General features: G+C 46.8%; 2 protein-coding genes across 2 annotated transcripts in view; one reads left to right on the forward strand and one right to left on the reverse strand.

The window, feature by feature from the left end:
- Positions 1 to 336: 336 nt before the first annotated feature.
- Positions 337 to 19,641, reverse strand: part of B3gnt2 (UDP-GlcNAc:betaGal beta-1,3-N-acetylglucosaminyltransferase 2) — a 23,730-nt gene continuing 4,425 nt past the window's right edge. The window contains exon 2 of the mRNA XM_050140945.1: positions 337 to 2,928. Within this exon, the coding sequence (XP_049996902.1) occupies positions 1,726 to 2,919 (1,194 nt within the window). The 5' untranslated portion in view covers positions 2,920 to 2,928 and the 3' untranslated portion in view covers positions 337 to 1,725. The remainder of the gene's footprint in view (positions 2,929 to 19,641) is intronic.
- Positions 13,488 to 19,641, forward strand: part of LOC126500687 (serine/arginine repetitive matrix protein 1-like) — a 14,011-nt gene continuing 7,857 nt past the window's right edge. Inside the window, exon 1 of the mRNA XM_050140769.1 lies at positions 13,488 to 13,551. Within this exon, the coding sequence (XP_049996726.1) occupies positions 13,488 to 13,551 (64 nt within the window). The remainder of the gene's footprint in view (positions 13,552 to 19,641) is intronic.

The raw sequence follows: 19,641 nt of genomic DNA on the forward strand, positions 1-19,641 counted from the left end.
GGAGGACTCTGGAGGGTATGGGGTGCACAGCAGCTGGCAGGCTGCAAAAGACAGTGCAAGTCACTGGATGCGAGAGTGTGGTCCTTCTCAGAGACACTTAGGCTGCAAGGCTCAAGGTGAAGAGGGAGAGAAAGCACTGGCCAGGGTGGACAGCTGCCACGAAGCCACAAATAGTACCCTCCCAAGTCTCAATTGAGTGAGACCAGAGACGCAGTATGGCTAACCCACAGAGATAGACAGATAGTTAATATAATGGTTTCTGGGAAAGAGAGCTTGGGGAGGATGTGATAAAACACAGGAAACCAAGAAAAGAAAGGTAGTTATTACACACGATGATTAAAAAATACACTCACTTTATTTCCACTTTTTCCCCAGTCCCCAGTAGCACAGATGAGAACCCTCTAAAACACGAAATATTTCAAGAAAGCATGTTACAAGGTACAAGGTATAAGCAGTAATTTGGCAGAACTTTATCATCTCTAGCAGTTCATAACCCCCCCATCCAAATTTTAAAATTCAAAAATAAGAGTTAACTTTATTCAACGTATGTTACAGCTTAACATTAAAAACATCATGCCAGGGTCTGGATCTGGGAGTTGGGTGAGGTGAACATGACCAAAACACATTGTATGAAATTCTCAAAGAACTAATTAAAAAAAAATCAGAAAAAAATAAAATATCATGCTCTAGTTAAATATTTCACAAACAATACTGTATACAAATAAAATATTACACAAAATATTTTTAGGAAAATGTTTTGGTCTTTGATCTGAACAATAAATAAAGACACAGGCACTTCTACACTCAGGGAAGCGGCACTACCCGAAAGAGCTCCGTCTAAGCAATATGTGGTAATATGGCAAGAGGAGGGTCCTGGAGTCTTAAGCTGACAAACCACTTAAGAAAATGCCTTCAAATTCTATCTTTCCATTTCAAGTTCACAAGTTACAAACGCCTCCCTGGCCCACACTGAACGTTCGCAAACCCATATGGCTGTCGGGCTACTCAGGCTTCAGCCGGCCATGAGGGAATCACACTCAAGATCTTCAAAATACTAAAATCAGATGAACTATCATGATGCCACCCAGCAAACCAAACACAAGTAAAAGAAAACCCTCTGCCCTTCTCACGGCCCACGGTCAGACGAGATGAACGGTGCGTGCTGCTCGGTGGCTTTCCTCTTTAAAGAAAGTGACAGGTTCTAGTGAGGACGAGAATACTGCTGGGGTGGCAGGGAATTCTGACATCAGTCCACTTCCTGGACCATTTTAAAAGTCCATCAAAATCTTAATGAAAATAAACAGAATTCCATTTCACAAAAAACACCTGATCATGCCCTGTGCAATCTTGATTAGCCAATCAGCTTATAAACCCTTGGTGTCGAGTCACCATTACAATGGGAACAGGAGCAGACCATTACAAGGATCAAAAGAGACCAAATTCTAAATCACGGCCAAATTCTAAACATGATTCTGAAGAAGGAAAAATTAGAAACTGAGGACCGGCAGCCAGAGGAAGGGTCAGACAAATCCACTCATCCTGCCACACAGTGAATTATCTTCAGCTTTTCCCTGGCCACAAAGGTGTGGAATTGAAGGGCCTGGAAGCCAGAACGCTACTCATCATCAAGGCTGATGGTTTCATACAGAAGTCACCCTACTGTGAAAGTACAACACGGGAACCAGTCAGGCTAGGCCTTCCTGTGAAATGCAGCTCAGCTGTACTTTAGCATTTTAAAGTAGGACTTTGCAACTGAGACCAAATATCAATCATCTCTTGAGGTTTTCTGCTATGTACTAACATTAGATCTATATATGAACAAATATTCTTTTTATTTTTCTCTTCAATATCAAATGTCCTGAAGCCTTTGTGTTTCTCAGGAACAAGGCCCAGTTTCTGAAGGCACATTCCAGTATAAACATCATCTATGGGGTAGAGGTGGACCCGGTCAGTTATATTGTACAGTCTCAGGGCCAGGGGGCCGGAGTACAGAAATCCACCTCCCCCCGCATACGGTGGGTAGACCCCCGTGTAGAAGACTTCTGGGATGTAGTACTTCAGTTTCTTATCCCGATGAGGCCCAGCATTGTGGATCACGTCACCTATAAACAAATCTTTGGCTTTGTTCTTGGATAAGCTATTCAAGTAATTCAGGATGTGATGAGTGTTGACAAACACGTCATCGTCGCCCTTGAAAACAAACTCCACGTCTGGACAAGAGGTGCTCACCCACCTGAGAAACAGCACCTCCTTCAGAGACAGGTTGAAGAACGTGTCTCTGTAGTTCCACATGAGAATGTCCTGGTGCTTCTCACTCTCAAACTTCAGCATGTCTGAGAGGTCAGGGTGGTTGTCCTCTGGGGGAGTCTTGCCCAACAAGAAGACTCTCACTACCGTCTGGTTCCCCACGTTGGTTTCTCTGCCCCAAGATTCCCGGATGGCTTGTCTTCTGGCGAAATGCGGAATGAGGGATTTAATGGCCAGCAGCAGGAAGGGTTTCTTGGCGCACTTCTTGGGTTGGTCTATCAGCAGTGAGTAATTCCGGCATCTCAGATACAGGAGGAAGTCTTTAAACCTGTCCGGCAGACTATTAAAATCTGTCACGGCTGTCATGACCCTTGGGTCAGGCTCACAGAAGCCCAGGTGACTCGTGTTTGGAGACGTGGACCAGTCCCCCGTCTGGTTGGCCAGTCTGTTGAGGATGGGGTTGTACCACCTGTTCAGCTTCTCCTGCTCTCTGTTCCAGTATGCCCGGGGAGGGCTGGACAGCTTCCAGAACTTCTCTTTGGGTATTATTACTCCCCCCTTTCCATTTTTCTCTTGACTACTGTTTTTGGAGACTTCCACAATCAGATAAATGAAGACATTTGCCATCATCAGGATACCCAACAACTTTATTCTTCGGCGGCCAACACTCATTTCTCATATCTGGAATAAAAGGAAAGTGTATTAGTTAACTCTGAATTTGAGTACCACCATGTATACTTTAGGTTGTTTTATTTTTTCAAGCTTTCCATGAAAGCTTAACGTGGTGACATGTGCCCTTATTTCCAGCAACTCAAGCGGCAAATGAGTCACTGAGTCCCAGGCCAGCCAGGGCCACACAGTGAGACTCACTCTTTCTTCCTTTCTTATTTTTAAAGTCTCCCCATGAAGAATGTTTTAGAATAAGGACACCAATTCACTAGTTCTGGATCAAATTAAATCTCAATTTCTCCATCTATAAAGTTGGGATGGCTGTAGAAAACATGTGATGTTTGTATACCAGGCTTTTGAAATCATGCCCGGCCCACTGCAACCACCAAGTAAGGAATGGCTATCACCAATGTTATTTTAGATGCTCATAGGGCAGAGGCAAACATCACTAAATAAATGACTTCATGGTTGTTTGACTATTTTGCTTAATAAGGTTTGTACAAATCGGTGCACTGCAAACTAACTTGCCCATACTTCATAATGATAAGCTTTTTATTCCGGGAACCAGTATACACACGTGCACACAGTATCAATGTTACACCACAACCAATATCATGTCGTTTACTCTGAATCTTGTCACTTCTTTAAAACGCAGACCCAACCCTGAATTATTTCCTAACCTACCAATATAAATAAAATACAAATTAGTGGGTTGCTTTAGGTTCACTGGCTTCTAATCGCGAGTCCCAAGGTAAAAAGGATTTGAGTGCTGGGAACGCTGAGAAACTATTTCATAATGGACAGCCCACACCATAGGAATTCACGGTTACTTTGTGCCTCTTGTAATATTATCTAGTGGTTTGTATTGAGGACTGTCCAACAGTTCTACTACAGACAGCTTACAGTTAAGCCCTCCATAACACACATAAGGGGCTGGAGAGGTAGTTCAGCAGCTAAGAGCACTTAACTGCCCTCGCGGGGACCCAGGTTTAGTTCTTAGCACCCCATATGTCAACTTTCAACCATAAGTAATTCCAGTTCTGGGGGATCTAAAGCCCTCTTCCCGTCTTCTCAGGTACCAGGCACACATATGCTATGAATATGCAAATAAACACACACATACAAAATAATGAAAAACAAAAATTAGTATATGAAAGGAAACAAGCTTGCCTGTGCCAAGCTAATAGACACTGCAGACTTCCTTTTGCTACTCTTTCTTAAGCAATACAGGACTACTATTTCCACAGTGTCCACGCTGCAGTAAGCAAGCATTGTAAGGAAGGAGAGATCATTAGAGTGCATGGGAGGAAGCCTCGAGTGGCAGTGTGCACCTCGATTCCCAGTACTTACAACACTGGCTACCTAGTAAGCTCACGGCCAGCCTGAGCTACACACGACTCTCAAACAACAACAAACCAAGCATACCCCAGGAGAATGTGCTAGGTTATAAACAGATGGACCATTTCATCTAAGACTTGAGCATCTATGAATTCTGGTATCTGTGGGGATCCTGGAACCAAACCTTCACAGATACCAAGGGCAACTCAGTAAGTTAAAGGGTTTGTCTTAGGTAGTTTGTTTTGGGAGGCGAAGTCTTGCTGTATTGTTTGGGCCCAAATTCCAAAGCTCAAGCACATGGGGTCCCTCCTGAGTTTCATTGTTTTCATTTTCTTTTAAAACAGCTCCCACCACAAACCACCACTCCCCTAGACCGTCGCACATCCACAAGAGCCCTGCACAGAAGAGACACTCCAACAGGCCACGACCCCACCCCAGCTCTCCAGATCCCACCTATGAGCCAGCAGAAAGGAAGGCTGCCTTATACCACAGGAAGACAACCACAAAACATGTCTTACTTTTTGATAATAGTTGTAAAGCATCCCTGACCACACGGCCTGAATAGTATCTAACTGACCACATCCTTCTCAGGACAACTCTGTCCAGATGAACTTTTTGTAAGTACATCTTACAAAATCTTGCCAGTATCAGATGCTAATAAAGAATCAATTGTTTAATTTAGAAAAGTCACAGACATCTTAAAGTTTGACTGCTTTTTGAAACAGGGTCACACATAACTCAGGCTGACTTCCAACTTACTATATAAGCACACCAACTTTTCACTTCTGATCTCCCCACCTCCACCTCCCGAGGAGATTACAGGGGAATGCCACCACACCCAACTGTGTCCTTTCAAAAGACATCATTCAAAAATAAAAAGTTCCCATTCTTTTTTTAAAAACAAAATTCTCCTATTTTTATGTTTGTGTTTTGAGTGTTTATCTGCATGCATTCATGTGCGCCATATGCATGCCTGGTGCCCCAAGGCCAGAGAATGGCATCAGACACTCCCCCCCCCCTCCCCCCCGGCCCCAACCAGAGTTACAGAATGCTAGGAGCTGCCACTTGGGTGCTGGGAACCAAATCTGGTCCTCTGCAAGTGCTCTTAACCACTGAGTCATCTCTCCAGGCCCCCAAAATGGTTTTCTTTACATTGGAAGCCCTTTGTGGGGCTGAGGGTGGAGCACTCGCTATGCAAGCAGAGGACCTGGGTCTGAACACCTAAACCCACATCAAGCTGGGCGCATGCAGCATGCCTTCAACCCCCTGCTCCTATAGGAGGACAGGTTCAACAACACACAAGAGACCCCACTTCAAACAAGGTAGGAGACGAGGGCCAGCACTAGTACTTGGTCTCGTCCTGCACACCTATGCCGTGGCAGGTGCGTGTCCACACAAACACGTGTGCACACAAAGAGGCCGCTTCCCTCAGAACTACTAGTCTCATGGCTGTGAGCCCTTTCTCCTCTGAAAGAGGCAATAAGGAAAAATATGGGCTTGAACAGAGAAAACTATGAGGACAACCTTTGGAAAGGTGCTCAGGGAAAAGAAATAACAAACACAAGCCACATAGTGGTTGCGAACACGCCTTTAATCCCAGCACTCAGGAAGCAGAGGCAGGTGGATCTCCCAAGTTTGAGACCAGTCTATTCTACAGAGTGAGTTCCAGGACAGTCAGGGATGTCTCAAAAATCAAAATAAGCCGGGCGGTGGTGGCTCACGCCTTTAATCCCAACACTCGGGAGGCAGAGGCAGGCAGATCTCTGTGAGTTCGAGACCAGCCTGGTCTACAAGAGCTAGTTCCAGGACAGGCTCCAAAACCACAGAGAAACCCTGTCTCGAAAAACCAAAAAAAAAAAAAAAAAAATAAACAAACAAACAAACAGTATACAGGCAAAAGCTTAACACTTAGACATATTTCTAATTTAGAAATATGTCTAATTTTAAAATATTAAAAAATTGAAATACAGATAAATAAAAGACACCAGATTACAGAAGAAGACAGAGAAGTACACATACTACTTTAACATAGCAGGTTGTGAAATTCTATAGCTAATTTCCTAAGATGCTGTATAAAAAAATGACTGCAGATAAATCAACAAGCCACGTCTAGGTTGTGAGGGCCAGGGATACTGGAACTCAGCCGGAACCATGTGGCATTTTTCATAAGTCCATCAATCTTTCTTTTCAAAAAATACTGAAATTTATTAAATATATGTATGAGTGTTTTATCTACATGTATGTCTGTGCACACACTGCGGAAGTCAGAAGAGGCTGAGATCCTCTGGAACAGGAATCACAGACGCTGCTAGCCACCATGTGGGTGCTCAGAACAAATCCTAGGTCCTCTGGAAGATCAGCCAGTGTACTTGACTACTGAGCCGTCGCTCCAGTCCACTAATCCTTCTTGAGAACAGATGAACACATTTGAAGCTCTCAAAGACAGAGCATCATCCTATTATCCCTGTGTGCTGGTACCACCGCCACCACGCGCCCAGCCAAGTTCACTGGATGCCAATCTATGAGTAAAGACCATAGGGGTGGGGCTGAAAACAGGGTGAGCTGGATCCCAGAGTGGGACTCTTGGTAAGCCTCATTCTGTCCCAGGTCATTGGTGAAGCACAAGAATGAAAAAGCTGGAGGCCTGGAGTCTAGTATTAGACCCACCTGTGGCCTAGAGCCTTCAAAGAAAGGGAAACAGGGCAGCAGACAAGCTCCTGGGCCCTTCAGGAAATGCCAGCCACTGGAGGAACCTCTTCCACTAATTTCAGACGGGCATTATTCCAGACTTACCTGAGGAGAGAGATGAGCACCCCAATTCTAACTAATATTCCCCCAGGGCTAGATGTTATCTGTCACTTGTGGCTCAGACACTCTTTTAAGAGAACTTTGCACTCTGAAAGCAAGTGAAGTTCACAGAAGATAATAAGGCAAAGATCCCATTAAAAAGAGAAAAAAAAAACTGTGGGAAAAGCTATCTAAATAGTTAAGGAATATAAAGCCCATTTTGTGGTTTCTGGTGTCCCCCCCCCCCCGGAAGTTACATTGCTTAAAACGAATTTAAGAAAAACACCAAAGTTGGAGAAATGGCACACCTCCCCCACTATGAGACCCAGAATTTTCAAGGAAAAAAAATCCTAGATGCAAACATCAAAATTTTGACTTTTACATTTCTTTGAACAGAGATGGACACTTTTCAGAGATACCCCCCTCCCTCACCTCCCGGTTTCTCTGTGTAACCCTAGCCATCCTGGAACTCCATCTGTAGACCACATTGGCCTCGAACTCAGAGCTCTGCCTGCCTTCTCCCTCCAGAGTACTGGGATTAAAGGTGTGCGCCACCACTCCCGGCTAGGGACAGACTACTTCTACAACACTATAATTAAATTTAACAAAAAAGGGGAGGACCGTCTCTAGCCAAGAGCAGAGAGGCATTGCAGCTGTGCTAGCCACCCAGACGCCTCCCCAAAGGCTCCAAAACACTAGACAACTAACTAGAAGGCACTGAAGGCCGAGGTGCTGACAGGTTCCTTCCAGTTCTGAAAGCTGTAAACACTTCAGCAAGCTACTGGTCAAAAGACACTTGCTGGTGACCAGGGTAGTCATAACAACCTGTTTTCAAGGGTCTCAGGAACAACAGTCAACCAGAGACAGCACCAGCAACACAATCAAGCCAACCCTAAAGCCTGCATAAAGACGCCTTGTGTAGTGAGTGATATTTCATTTGCATTTTAATAAATAAAGCTTTTTTCCTTGTCCAATGTCTCTCTGCAGCTGCTGTTCCCTTCTCATTAGCATTAAGAAAATTCAAGGTTAATAAAGCATTATGCAATCTATTTCTGGGAGTATTTAAGGGGGATGGTTACAAGTTAATACTAGTAATGGTCAGGAAAAAAGCTTTATTTATTAAAATACAAATGAAGTGTCACTACAGCCTTGAACTGCCCTCAGCACTAAGGTGCTAAGGAGGCTTGGATCCTAAATGTCCTGCGAAGGCCTGGTCTCCAGTCTTGCAACTACCAAGTACTGGTGGGACCACGGGAGTATGCTCTAGTGGAAGGAACTCACTTCCTGATTGTCATCAGGTGATCAGCTCCCTCAGCTACATGCTCCCACCATGATGTATGAGGGCCACCACAGGCCCCAATGCAATGTGACAAAGTGACCATGGACCAAATAAATTTTTTTTTGGCATAGGCCAAATAAACTTTCCCACCTTCAAGTTTATTCAGCACAGAAACCTTGCCAACACACAATGTTGAGAGTAAAAGGAAAGCAGGACCTTTCTCGTGAAACAGAAGCGATTAGTCCCCCCCAACCCAGTCGGGCTAAGACAAGGCTAGAAACCCAACTTATGAGTGTACACAGGGGAAGGAGTCAGAGCCCTCTGAACGGAGCCTTGCTCACTGCTGTTCAAATCCGACCAGAGAGAACAGAGAGGAGCCCTGGCCTGCTGCCTCAGCCTGCTCATTCCCGAGCCCTGGGCCGCTTCTCCAACACCTTTACCTCCCATCTGTGGCTGCTCCCTGCCAGCCATTCCTGGGCCCTGTTCAAACAAACAGAGGAGGACACAGTTTGCAGCTAAGAGGTTCTGTGGGGAGAACAGCTTCCAGCAAAATGGCAGATGGCAGGTTACCAGGGAGGGCGGTCAGCAGGCCAGAAGGCCTGGGCCATTCCTAGAGTTCCGTCCTAATCGGTACTAGAGGCCTGGCCCAGGCTCTTGCCAGGGCTGGGCAGGGGAACCCCAGGAGTTCCCCACGACACCAGGATAGAAAAGTGTGCCTGCCAGTGCTTTCTGTCTGTGAGCCACGGAACAGGCTGAGTCTCAGGAATCGGTTCCTAGTTAGGAGGTTTCCCCTCCAAGTTCAAAATTAAAAGGAAAAGGTACTTCCACTGAGCCTGTTCAGTCACATGTCCCCACGGGTAGAAACACAGATCAGTGTCTCCTCCACAACCCATTATGGCTAATCTGCGCAAGTGGAATTTACCATTTAAAATAAAATTAGTCACAGGACTCAGGTTTATCTCACGGCGGAGCATCTGCCCAGCAAGCAAGAGGCCCCAAATTCTTCAGCACCACAACAAAACAAAATCCAAATCTACTTCTGTATTTGCTCTTTAAATAAATACATGCAGAACATTTAGAAAAGGTGAAGAAAAATAAACAGGTCACCCTTCCCTGTCTTTAATAAAGCTGAAAAGAATTGTATAGTCCTCGGTGGAAAGATTGTGGAATTTAAAAACAGTTCTGGCTAGGAGATGGAGATAGCCTAGACTTATATTCAGGCTAAAATCCAGTCTGACCCCTTCCGTCAGACTTAGCAGAGCCGAGCTATTTTATTTCCTTGACCTCTCGGCGCCTGCTTCCTTATTCTACATACAGCTTACAATCTACATGCCCTGTCACTCAGCAGCTCTCTGCCGGGGCTCCTGCTTCTGACACCGTACACTTCTCCAGTTTCGTCCCTCAGTGACTAAACTAAGACGTTCTCATCAACCCACTGAACCTCCAAAAGAAGGGCCCACGGTTTAACACATAACTCCTGAAACTAGTTTCAGAATGTTTCAGCTCTAAGTTTCTCTGCATTTTACATTTGCAGAATGTTGGGTTCTGGGCATGGGGAAACCCCTGAATTTCCTTTTCTGCACCTCCCTGCTCTCTACATTCAACCAGGAGTCGCAGCCTGGGCTCCTACCTCCATCTTGTCATTCACGACTCCTCCTGGTCTCTCATTCATCGAGCCTTGCGCCCATACCCACCTGGAGAACCCAAAATTCACCGCTCACGACAATGACCAACTCCCAAGCTGATCTGTCTGCATGCGACCTCCCTGCTCCGCTCCACAGTGAAGTGAAGGCACTACTGAATGCAGGCTCACTTTACATCTGCAGCACGTGCACGCATGCGGGCACACACACGCACGTGCGCACACCCACAGACGGACACACGGACACACAGGTGACACCAGCTCACTTTCCTCACCTGGTCAGGGCAGCCCATACAGAGGCATCTGCAATGTCACTGAAAACAGTGAATATAAAGTAGAAACTGGACTATTAAATACATACAACCTTTTCCCAAAAGGGTATTAGAAAAGCCCTTACGAGTGGACTAGCGAATTACATGAAATATTTAAATTACAGGAATCTGCTGCATTCTATCAAGTGCTGACGAGCAAAACGAAGTTCTGGAGTTAGGGGACCTGAGCTTCAGAAGCAGTGACAGAAGGAAATCTCAGGAAACGTCCACAGTGTTCCTGCAGCCAGGAGCCGAAGGGGTCTTCCCTCTTCAGGAGAATTCTAAGTCACCACAGCTGACCAGAGAGGCTCAGTGCAGCTCAGGAGGCTAGGCCACTACACAGCCAGCCCGTGTTGAGGGCTGAGGGCTGGGTACAGACCACTGTCTCTGCCTCACAGATCCACTGTGCTCCAGAGTGAGACACAGCCCTGCCAGACACTGGGGAAAGCTGTGCCCTGGCACCAGGGAGGGCAAGAAAAGCAACCAACATTCTAGAAACATAACCGCAAAGTAGCCACTTATAGACAGGAATTCAGGAAAGAAAATCTCTTCGTCCAACTTACAAAGAGCAAGAACCACCAACTTACAAAGAGAGTAAGGAAAATCAGCTAAAGGGCCCAGATCCCTTCTCAGAGGTCAGCCAACAGCCGGTCGGTGACCAGTGAACCAGTGCAAGTCTCTACACCATCAGCCCAGAGTCATCTCTAACCACAACACTGTTGCTCTTTAAGAGGCCACGGAGTCCTGCACAGGGAGTTAGCAGAGGCAGTCAAAGGCACAGCTTTAACTGACAGCAGGGGTAAGACAGGCCTGAGGTGTCCTGTGGCAGGGCTAATTTCAGAAGCACAGGGAGCAGAAGGCAGGGTGCAGGAGAGTTGGGGTGGAAACAAAGCAACCGTAGGCAGAGGAGCTCTGGAGCCTCTAAGACAGTGTGGGTAGGAGCTGGTGGGCCCAGGGGTTCTCCTACTTTGAGAAACCTGCTGCTAATGGCTACACAGAGAAGCTGCGACCAGGCTGCCAGACAGCTTACAACACTGTGTTTTCTTTCACACCCCGGCTTAAACGTGAAAACTGATCAGTTGTATCGTACACAGACACTGAATGTCCGCGGTGTGCGTATACAAACGCAGTTGGCTTTGGGTTCACTGGGGCAGCCTGTCTCCTCACAGCTCTGAACACCCCTGACCGCCGGACCAGTCAGTCCACTGCTTCACCAACTGCTAACGATGGGGAAAGGGATAACGTGCCCACCAACTCTTCCCATCGTCTGAGTATTTCAGGAAAACGGCAAAGAGAACACAAAATTCTGAAGTCATTTAGCAGCTAATGCTTGTACTGTGGCCACACCCAGCAGAGGGAGAAGCCAGACTGTCTGCTGTCTCACACACACACACACACACACACACACACACACACACGAGGAACACGAGGTCACACACTGTCCTTAACCTCACCGGAAAAGAACACGTCCCTCTGTTCCATCTGCCCTCTTCCTGAGTTCCCTACTCTGTCCTCTGCCCAGTAGTCCGTCAGGATGTCCTCACGCCCATTCATTTTCACAACCAGCTCCCAAAGGTGAAGCGATTAGGTTGAGAACAGAGAGCTAATCCCAGTGGAGGTGAGCTTTGGCCTTTGAACCCAACCCAGAGGCTCCTGCACTACCTACTACAATCAAGAGCATCACAAGAGGACAGGATTCTCCACGGAAGACAGCTCCTACATGACGGAGAAATGAAATCACAGCATGTGTTGGCACCTGAAGGGGCGTACACAATTCTAAGAAAAACCAAGGACTGAGACTAGAAAAAAAACACAAAACAAAACAAAACTCAAATTGAGAAAAATAACATAGCAAATGTCCAACCGAGGCCTCTGGACTGAGGCACGCTGGTCTGGTAAGAGGCATCCTTTATGCCATGGGTTTCATGACTCATGAGCTACTCTTCATTAGTTACTCATTCGCACGAAAGAATGAGAGACTGGCAAACATGTTCGTGCAAACCTTCTATTAGGATTTTTAGCCTTCAGCTCCCCTCCAGCAGCGAAGCCTGACAGGAGGAACCAGCAAGGCCACAACCGAGTCTCGCCTGGCCAAGAATAACCCAGTCCACAACAAAAGGTAACTAGAAGCAGTCCTGGCTACAGCTGCACACGTACGTTTCCCCACAACACACGCATGCATTTCCCACAGGAGCCCAGCCCAACTGCAGATTTCTAGACCAGGGCCATAGAGATCATTCACCTCATTTACAGAAAAGGCCCAAAGGCTCCAGGGACAAGAGCCTTGTCACCCACAGGGAGAACCAACAAGTCACTGTCAGTGGGCAGTGAGAATTACTGGTGACAAAGACTTTCTCCACCATCTACAAATTCCGGTTCATTAAAACAACAAAACCCTCCATTGTCTTAAGTCTCTCACCCCCCAACTCCCCTCTGGGACAGCTTCTATTGCTTCTTCCTCAGTCTCCTCCACATTTATCTGACTTCGGGCTCTGTGATAAAGGTCTGACAGACAGCAGGACTCTTGTCTCTAGTCAGTCTGCCACACCACAGCGTGTGGAGGAGAGACCCAGGGGCTCAGGGACAGGAAGGGACAGCAGGCCTCTGCAGCTGGCCTTGAGTTCCCCACACAGGAATGACCTTGAGAGCTCCTGCTCCCCAGGACTTCACCCCCCAGGTCTGCAGAGCTAAAAGTATACATAGCCATCACAGCTTAAAGGGAAGCTCACTCTTTCCAACCAAGTTTCTAACGCCTCAACACAGTTATTCTTGGTTAAGTTCATACATGGGCCACGAGTTTCCCTCTCTAGTCCTCGGCTGGCTACTTGCCAACCCTTATTCCTCTCCATAAGGTCCAAAGCTTTAAGGCCTCCCTTACTGCTACTAACTAGGACATTACCCAGTACCATCCTAAGCAGCACTCAGGAAACAGTCACAGCGAAATAGTTCTATAAACAAACACAGGCCCAAGGGACAGGGAAAGAGAGGAGGAGGCGATTAAAAATTAATAAAAACGCACAAGCATAGATTGTAGCACTGGACTAGAAACAGAACCCCATTATAAACTGGGCAGTTCTTCTGGAAATAAGGCCACTGGCCTTGACTTGGTTATCTTGGTGTAGAGATGGGCTGGGAGTTGGCTCCCCATTTCTACAGACTCATACACACAACTCAGTAAAAGCAATTAGGAAACAAAACTTAAGTAACTATGAGAATGGCCACAATCATCTTGTGCTCCAACAGCTCTGACATCCTCTTCCAGGCACCCAAGGGCAAATGTATTCTCATTCTCTCTCTCTTTCCCTCTCTCTCCCTCTCTCTCTCAAACACACACATTTAAATAAAAGTAAATCTTCTAAAAAGGTTAAGAACACTGGCTGTTCTTCCAAAGAACCCAGGCATCTACATGGGGTGGCTCACAACCATTCCTCTAGGGGAGACAAAGCCTTTTGGGGCCTCCATGGGCATCCACATATGTGGCATGCATACATACACATATTAAGTAAAAATTTTAAATTTTTTATTTTTAAATCACCTATGTAAGGCTAGGCATGGTGTCACACACCTGTAATTCCAACACCTGGGAAGTCAGGAGAATCACAAGTGTATGTAAAGACAGCCCAGGTTACCCTACAAGACTCTGCCTTAAAACAAACCAACAAGCCGGGCAGGTGGTGGCGCCCGCCTTTAATCCCAGCACTTGGGAGGCAGAGGCAGGTGGATCTCTGTGAGTTCGAGGTCAGCCTGGTCTACAAGAGCTAGTTCCAGGCCAGGCTCTAAAAGTACGGTGAAACCCTGTCTCAAAAAAAACAAAACAACAACAACAACAAAAAAAAAAAAACCACCACCACAAACCTGTTATTCCCAACAGATACTCTATGGGCAAACTCTGTCTTTCTCAATTCTGACAAATTATATTAGGTAATTCCTATGCCCTGTAAAATAGTTTGAAGGCATCCCCATTATCAAAATAAAAGATATGACCTCTAAAACTCAGGAAAGCACTGTGTAAACAAGCTGCAAGATGGGACTGCACAGAACACATTAATAATTATCTTCTTTGTAACTTCAATAAATATTTAAACTTAAACCGACGACATTCATGGTGCTTATTTTAAGTAACCTAATAAATTGCTGCGGGAAGTCTCAACTTCATGGCTGTTAAGATGAAGCCTTCTGGTGACACATTTCCCCTAGAGAGACTGTGTCCTTGGTCACTGTGAAGACAGCCAGAGCTCCTGGTTTACAGCAATCTGACTCCTCTGGAAAGAGGCGTGAGAACTGAGGATGAGTGGGTGGGATGAGCCTAGACTGCATGCAGCCCTGGATTGGCTCCTCGGCACCACACAAACTCGGGTTGGGGGCTCGCCTATAAGCCCAGTAGGAACGGACACTGGAAGAGCAGAAGTCGCCACTACACAGCAGATCCAAGGTCAGCCTTGAATACCAAAGTCTTGGCTCAAACAACACAAACAAAATCCTAGCCATGAAAACCATAATAGAAGCCCGGTGATCCAGCACAGCAGCAGAGCGCTAGGCTAGCATTGCCCCAGACCTGGGGCTCCATTCTGAGCAAGGCAAAATAAAATAATAAAATAAGAGAATGATGTCACTCATTGCTTCGTTTACAACTTTAGGCTTACTTTAAATAGAACATTTTAAATAACAAACTGTACACTTAAGTCCTCAGGCACTGCCTGGGCGAGCATTCCTCCTAGCCATAAGTATACCAAGGGCCCAAAGAATACATAAAGCCAGGAAAGCAGACACCAAGTCTCCTCACTTGAGGGAGAATCTGGCCCCTAGGATCAGAAACCTGCCTGGGGTTCCTTGAAAGAAGCAGGAGGCAAGAACTAGAAGCCCAAACGCTCTCTGCCCTCCGCCCCCAAGAGCAGCAGCACACAGAGGGATGGCCACCCCACCCTCATTCAGCACTCTGCCAAGGACCAGCCCTGTCCATCCAGGAATGCTACTCTCAAAGCCCCAACAGGTCTCTTGCTTCTCAGTTCGACACCATCCCTGAAGGGCCAGGCTCCATCCCTGCCTGAAATCACCTCTTCCTGGTGCCCAGCACGCCACAGAGGAGTCCATACCACTGAGGAGGAAAAGATCCAGCCCTTGGACATATATTACCTGCCAGGCCTGCTTCCCAAACAGAATGGCTCCAGGAAAGCTGAAACTGGCTCCAAGCCCAGAGAGAGGCTGTATTGTGCAGTCGCCCTCAAGAGCACAAAAGATGGATGCTCCCCGAGCACCCCACTAGTGCTAGCACCCCATCAGTAAAAGCCAGGCGACACTCATTGCTCTCTGCATGAGCAGCCTCTGCAATGTCACCTCTCCTTCTCCAGGAAGACTGTGTTCCTAGTGACATGTGACCCTGGAGCAAGCCATCCTTCCCCTCCGTTCCCATCCCTGTTCCTCCAGCCTCTTGGAGGCTGCTTAAATTTCAACTACTTACTGAGTGGTATCTGCGGACTGTTTCAGCTAAGTTTTTTTAAGAATAAAAATAAAGCATATTTAAAATACATATCCTTGAAGTAGTGACATTTTGGCCTTTCATCCAAAAGTCCTCTTAATGGTGGTTGAAGAAATCGTTCAGTAATCCAACCAAGACTAATGGCTACGTATTTCAAGAGGTGAAGCAGTAATCTGTCTTTCTCTGGCCACTTGCCAAGAAAAATTAGTGTTCATTCTGTATACGGGCACAAGGCAGAACAGTCGGGAAATCCAGCCCCGCCCCCCCCCCCTTTACAGGCTCGCCACCTCAGTGTTACACCCCAGCCAGCACGTGCAGCCATCTCCAGGGCCAGCCGGCTTGCCTGCCCCACCCTATTCAGGGGCACTTCCCTCTCCCTCCTGCTCAGTGCCCAAGGCAGACAGGATATGGGCAGGGTGGGGCAAGAACAGTAGGATTGCCCCAGAGGCTTCACCACATACGATTTCAAAGTTTCCATTATAAAGAGTTTGTTGTTTTTTTTTTTTTAAAGACAACCCACCAGAACCCTGAGAACAAAAACTCAAAAGAAAACATTCAGTTAAAAATAGGAGTATTCGTGGGAGATATTTTAAATTCCTTTGAAGGGAATAATTCCTTATGTGGCAAGAAAAAGTAAGATGGTTGCCTCTCATTTAAAGAATCAAAGCAACCAAGGTACATCTGGTGCCCATTAGGGAGCAGCCCCAGGACCTCAAGCCTCTCAAAAGACCCCCCCAAAAGCCCTCCCAAAAGATGGCTCAGCACCCAGCATGCCCTACTGAGCCTAGTAGACTAATACAATGTAAGAGCTACAGGAGAAGCTGTTAGATTTACCTTTAACTTGTATTACTTTTATTGTTACAACATTATTTTCTATTGTATCATTTTCTATCTTTCCCCCCTAAATATTTTCCATCTTTGGTTGAATTTTCCACTGCCGAGCTCAAAGATTCAGAGGGTGCCATCTGTTCATAAACCCACCTCATCCCTTTTTGATGTTAGACAAATAATTCAAATAATTTGATTTTTAAATGTCACTGACAATCTAAGGTCAGAGCTAAAGGGTCCTTTTCAGCACACAGGCAAGTGCACGCACGCGCACACACACATACACAAAGTTGGTAGAGCATTTCAAAGAACATAAACACTCTCTTAAAACCCTGAAGATGAATTTTTAAGTGTGAAGTTCATGGGTCATAGAATCTTGCTCGAATGTTAGCGCCTTCACAGTCAAGACCTGGAGCATTCATTCCACCCACCTGTGTGTGAATGTGCCCCGAAGCATCTGAAGACAGGGCCTCACTATGTAGCCATGGCTGGCATGGAGCCTGCCTCTGCTTCCCAGTGCTGGGATTAAAGCTGTTCACCAGCCAATCTTCAGGTTTATCATGCTTTTACAAAGGGGTAACAAACACCCTAACCTTTGCCATGGTTGCCAGGATGCTTGTTGTCAGTCACAAAGTCAAAACAACTGGAGCAAAACCTCCAGTGGGCTGTCATGCTGTCTGCCCCAAGGCCTCTGTTCTAGCCGCCCATCAGACACTGCTCCCCTAGGGTAAAACTGCACTCTCTGGTGGGCACAAGCACCCTGTCCTAATCAGGCTCCTAGCCTTCCTTGGACCTTTCCCAATCCCCTTTCCTTTCTAAATTGTCATAATACTTGAATCCTGCTGACTTCCAGGCCCAACACTGCAGGCCATGACCTCAGCTTTCCCTTCCCCCAAACACCTTCTCTTTCTCCTGACTCTTGGCATCTTTGGAAACTGGTCAGAGTCCTCAAAATGGGCCACTCAGTAGGGTTGGACCAAGTCTGTTGCTAGGCGGGGACCCTCATAGACACTACTCCAGACTCCATCCAATCCGATGTGCCTGGAGGTTCACCCTCTTCCACATCTTCCTTAATGTTTCCAAATTCCATCCCATCACCCATGAGTTGGTTTTTACACTACTCAAATGTCAAATGCAATGTACACTTTAACCTTGAACCGCTCCTGGGGCCCTCAGCTTTTCCCACCCTGGACTGAGATAAGCGAACAAATACCAACAGGCAGTGGCTAAAATAGACAACCATAATAAAGCTGCAGCTCACTTGAAGAGCTGGTGTACGAGCTGAGCAGAGAGGAGTGCTGGACTGACACTACAGATGGGAGTGGTGGGCACAAGAGCCAAAGGCCGGGATGGGAACGGGAGGAAAAGGGAACAAAGGTGGAGCAGTCCAGTAGGGGACACCAGAACTTCCAACATTCCCACAGAGACCAGAGGAGTCAGCCCGAGAAGTGACCTCCAGACATTGCTATCTTTAAAGGCTCCTCAGCTGTGAGAACACACCAGCAGGGAACAATCAGACAGTCCTGCAGGGACACATACAACACCAGGCCTCTGAGCCACCTCTCTGCCTCAAGTTCATCTTCCTCAACAACTGCATGAGCATTCAACGGCTCTCCACTACCCCCCAACTCTAACTCCTGTCTCTGCACGGTCACTAAGGCTGTGTCAAGACCATCCCCATCTTCCCTGCTCTCCAAAACGGAGCAGGAAGAGAGGGTGTTCCTTCACCTCGCCCACTTGAGCCTCTTGCTGGGTCCTCTCTCTTAGCTTGCATCCCTCAGCCCTCTGGATGCTTTCTCTGCTCTTGAAGTGTTTTTTGTTCATCCAGTGTAGTGCAGTCTCAATACCACTTCCTCAGGAAGCCTTTCTTGGCTGCTCCCACGGTATCTTGTAACACCGTTTGGAAGCACACCCTCTTGGCCAAGCACTCTGCAGACCCAAAGGCATAGACAGGACCCGGAACCTTTGCGGTTATGCAAACATAAGGACCACGAGCAGCCGTTCCCTCTCAAACTCTGCCAGGAACAGTGTGCCACTTTTTGTGGGCAAAGGGGTCCGTCCCAAGGAGAGGCCATGGTGTGCAGGGTTTCCAGCCTAGGTTTTCAAAGCTCTGCTATGTCTGCCGGGCACCCTCTAAGGCAGACCCACAGACATCAAATGTCATCGAATCCAACAGTACTGGATTTCCTGGTCATTTCAAAACTGCCGAAATGCAGAGATGAGCGCCTAGAAGGGTACAAAAGAAACTGGTAAGGGAAGTTATCCTTAACGTGCAGGGCAACCGAAGGCCTCTCCTTTAAGGTATCTTGAATATTGCTTCTAAATAAATATAAAAAGATCCTTTTGGAAAAACACCAAAGTGTCATCCAAGTTGCAATTACGGAACGAGAAGTACCCATTAACAGGCAAGGGACCCGAGGGCACCGACACACTGAAAGGGTTTAAATGGCCAGAAGGAAGCATACAATTAACACAGCTGGCAACGGGCTCACTCGCTTCTCAAACGATGTACTCACAAAACATGAAGTGGTAAATGCTGTCTGAGCACTCAGGGTGCTTCATCAGGGCACTTCAGGGGCCCCCATCACCTCATCTTTCACAAGCTAGCTCATACCATGCAGGTGCCCAAACAGCTCTGGGCGGGGCATCTCAACATGGGTCAGAAGAGGTAAACAGGAGGTCATCACCTTTAAGAACTCATCTTAAACTAAATGCCAAATAAGGTATTCAATCAACAGATTTTATTTCTAACGTTCAACAAAAGCCCCCCATTAGCCAGGTGTGGGGGTGCACGCTTTTAATGCCAGCACTGGGGAGGCAGAGGCAGGGGGATGGGAGTTTGAAGGCCTGCCTGACTGTCCTATTGAGTTCCAGGACTCAAAACAAGACTGAAGTAGCTCTTATAATGACATAGCTTATTTAAACAGAGACGATCTAATTCCTTTAGTTATCAGCATCTCAGATGTGGTGCTCATGTTTTATTAAATTTGCATGTATGAGTACCTGCATGTGCTCCATCACACTGTAGAGGTCAGAGGACAACTTGCGGGGGGGGGGGGGGGGG

This window comes from Alexandromys fortis, unplaced genomic scaffold, assembly GCF_014885135.2.
Source record: "Alexandromys fortis isolate MF-2015 unplaced genomic scaffold, M_Fortis_MF-2015_v1.1 scaffold_7, whole genome shotgun sequence".
NCBI lineage: Eukaryota > Metazoa > Chordata > Mammalia > Rodentia > Cricetidae > Alexandromys > Alexandromys fortis.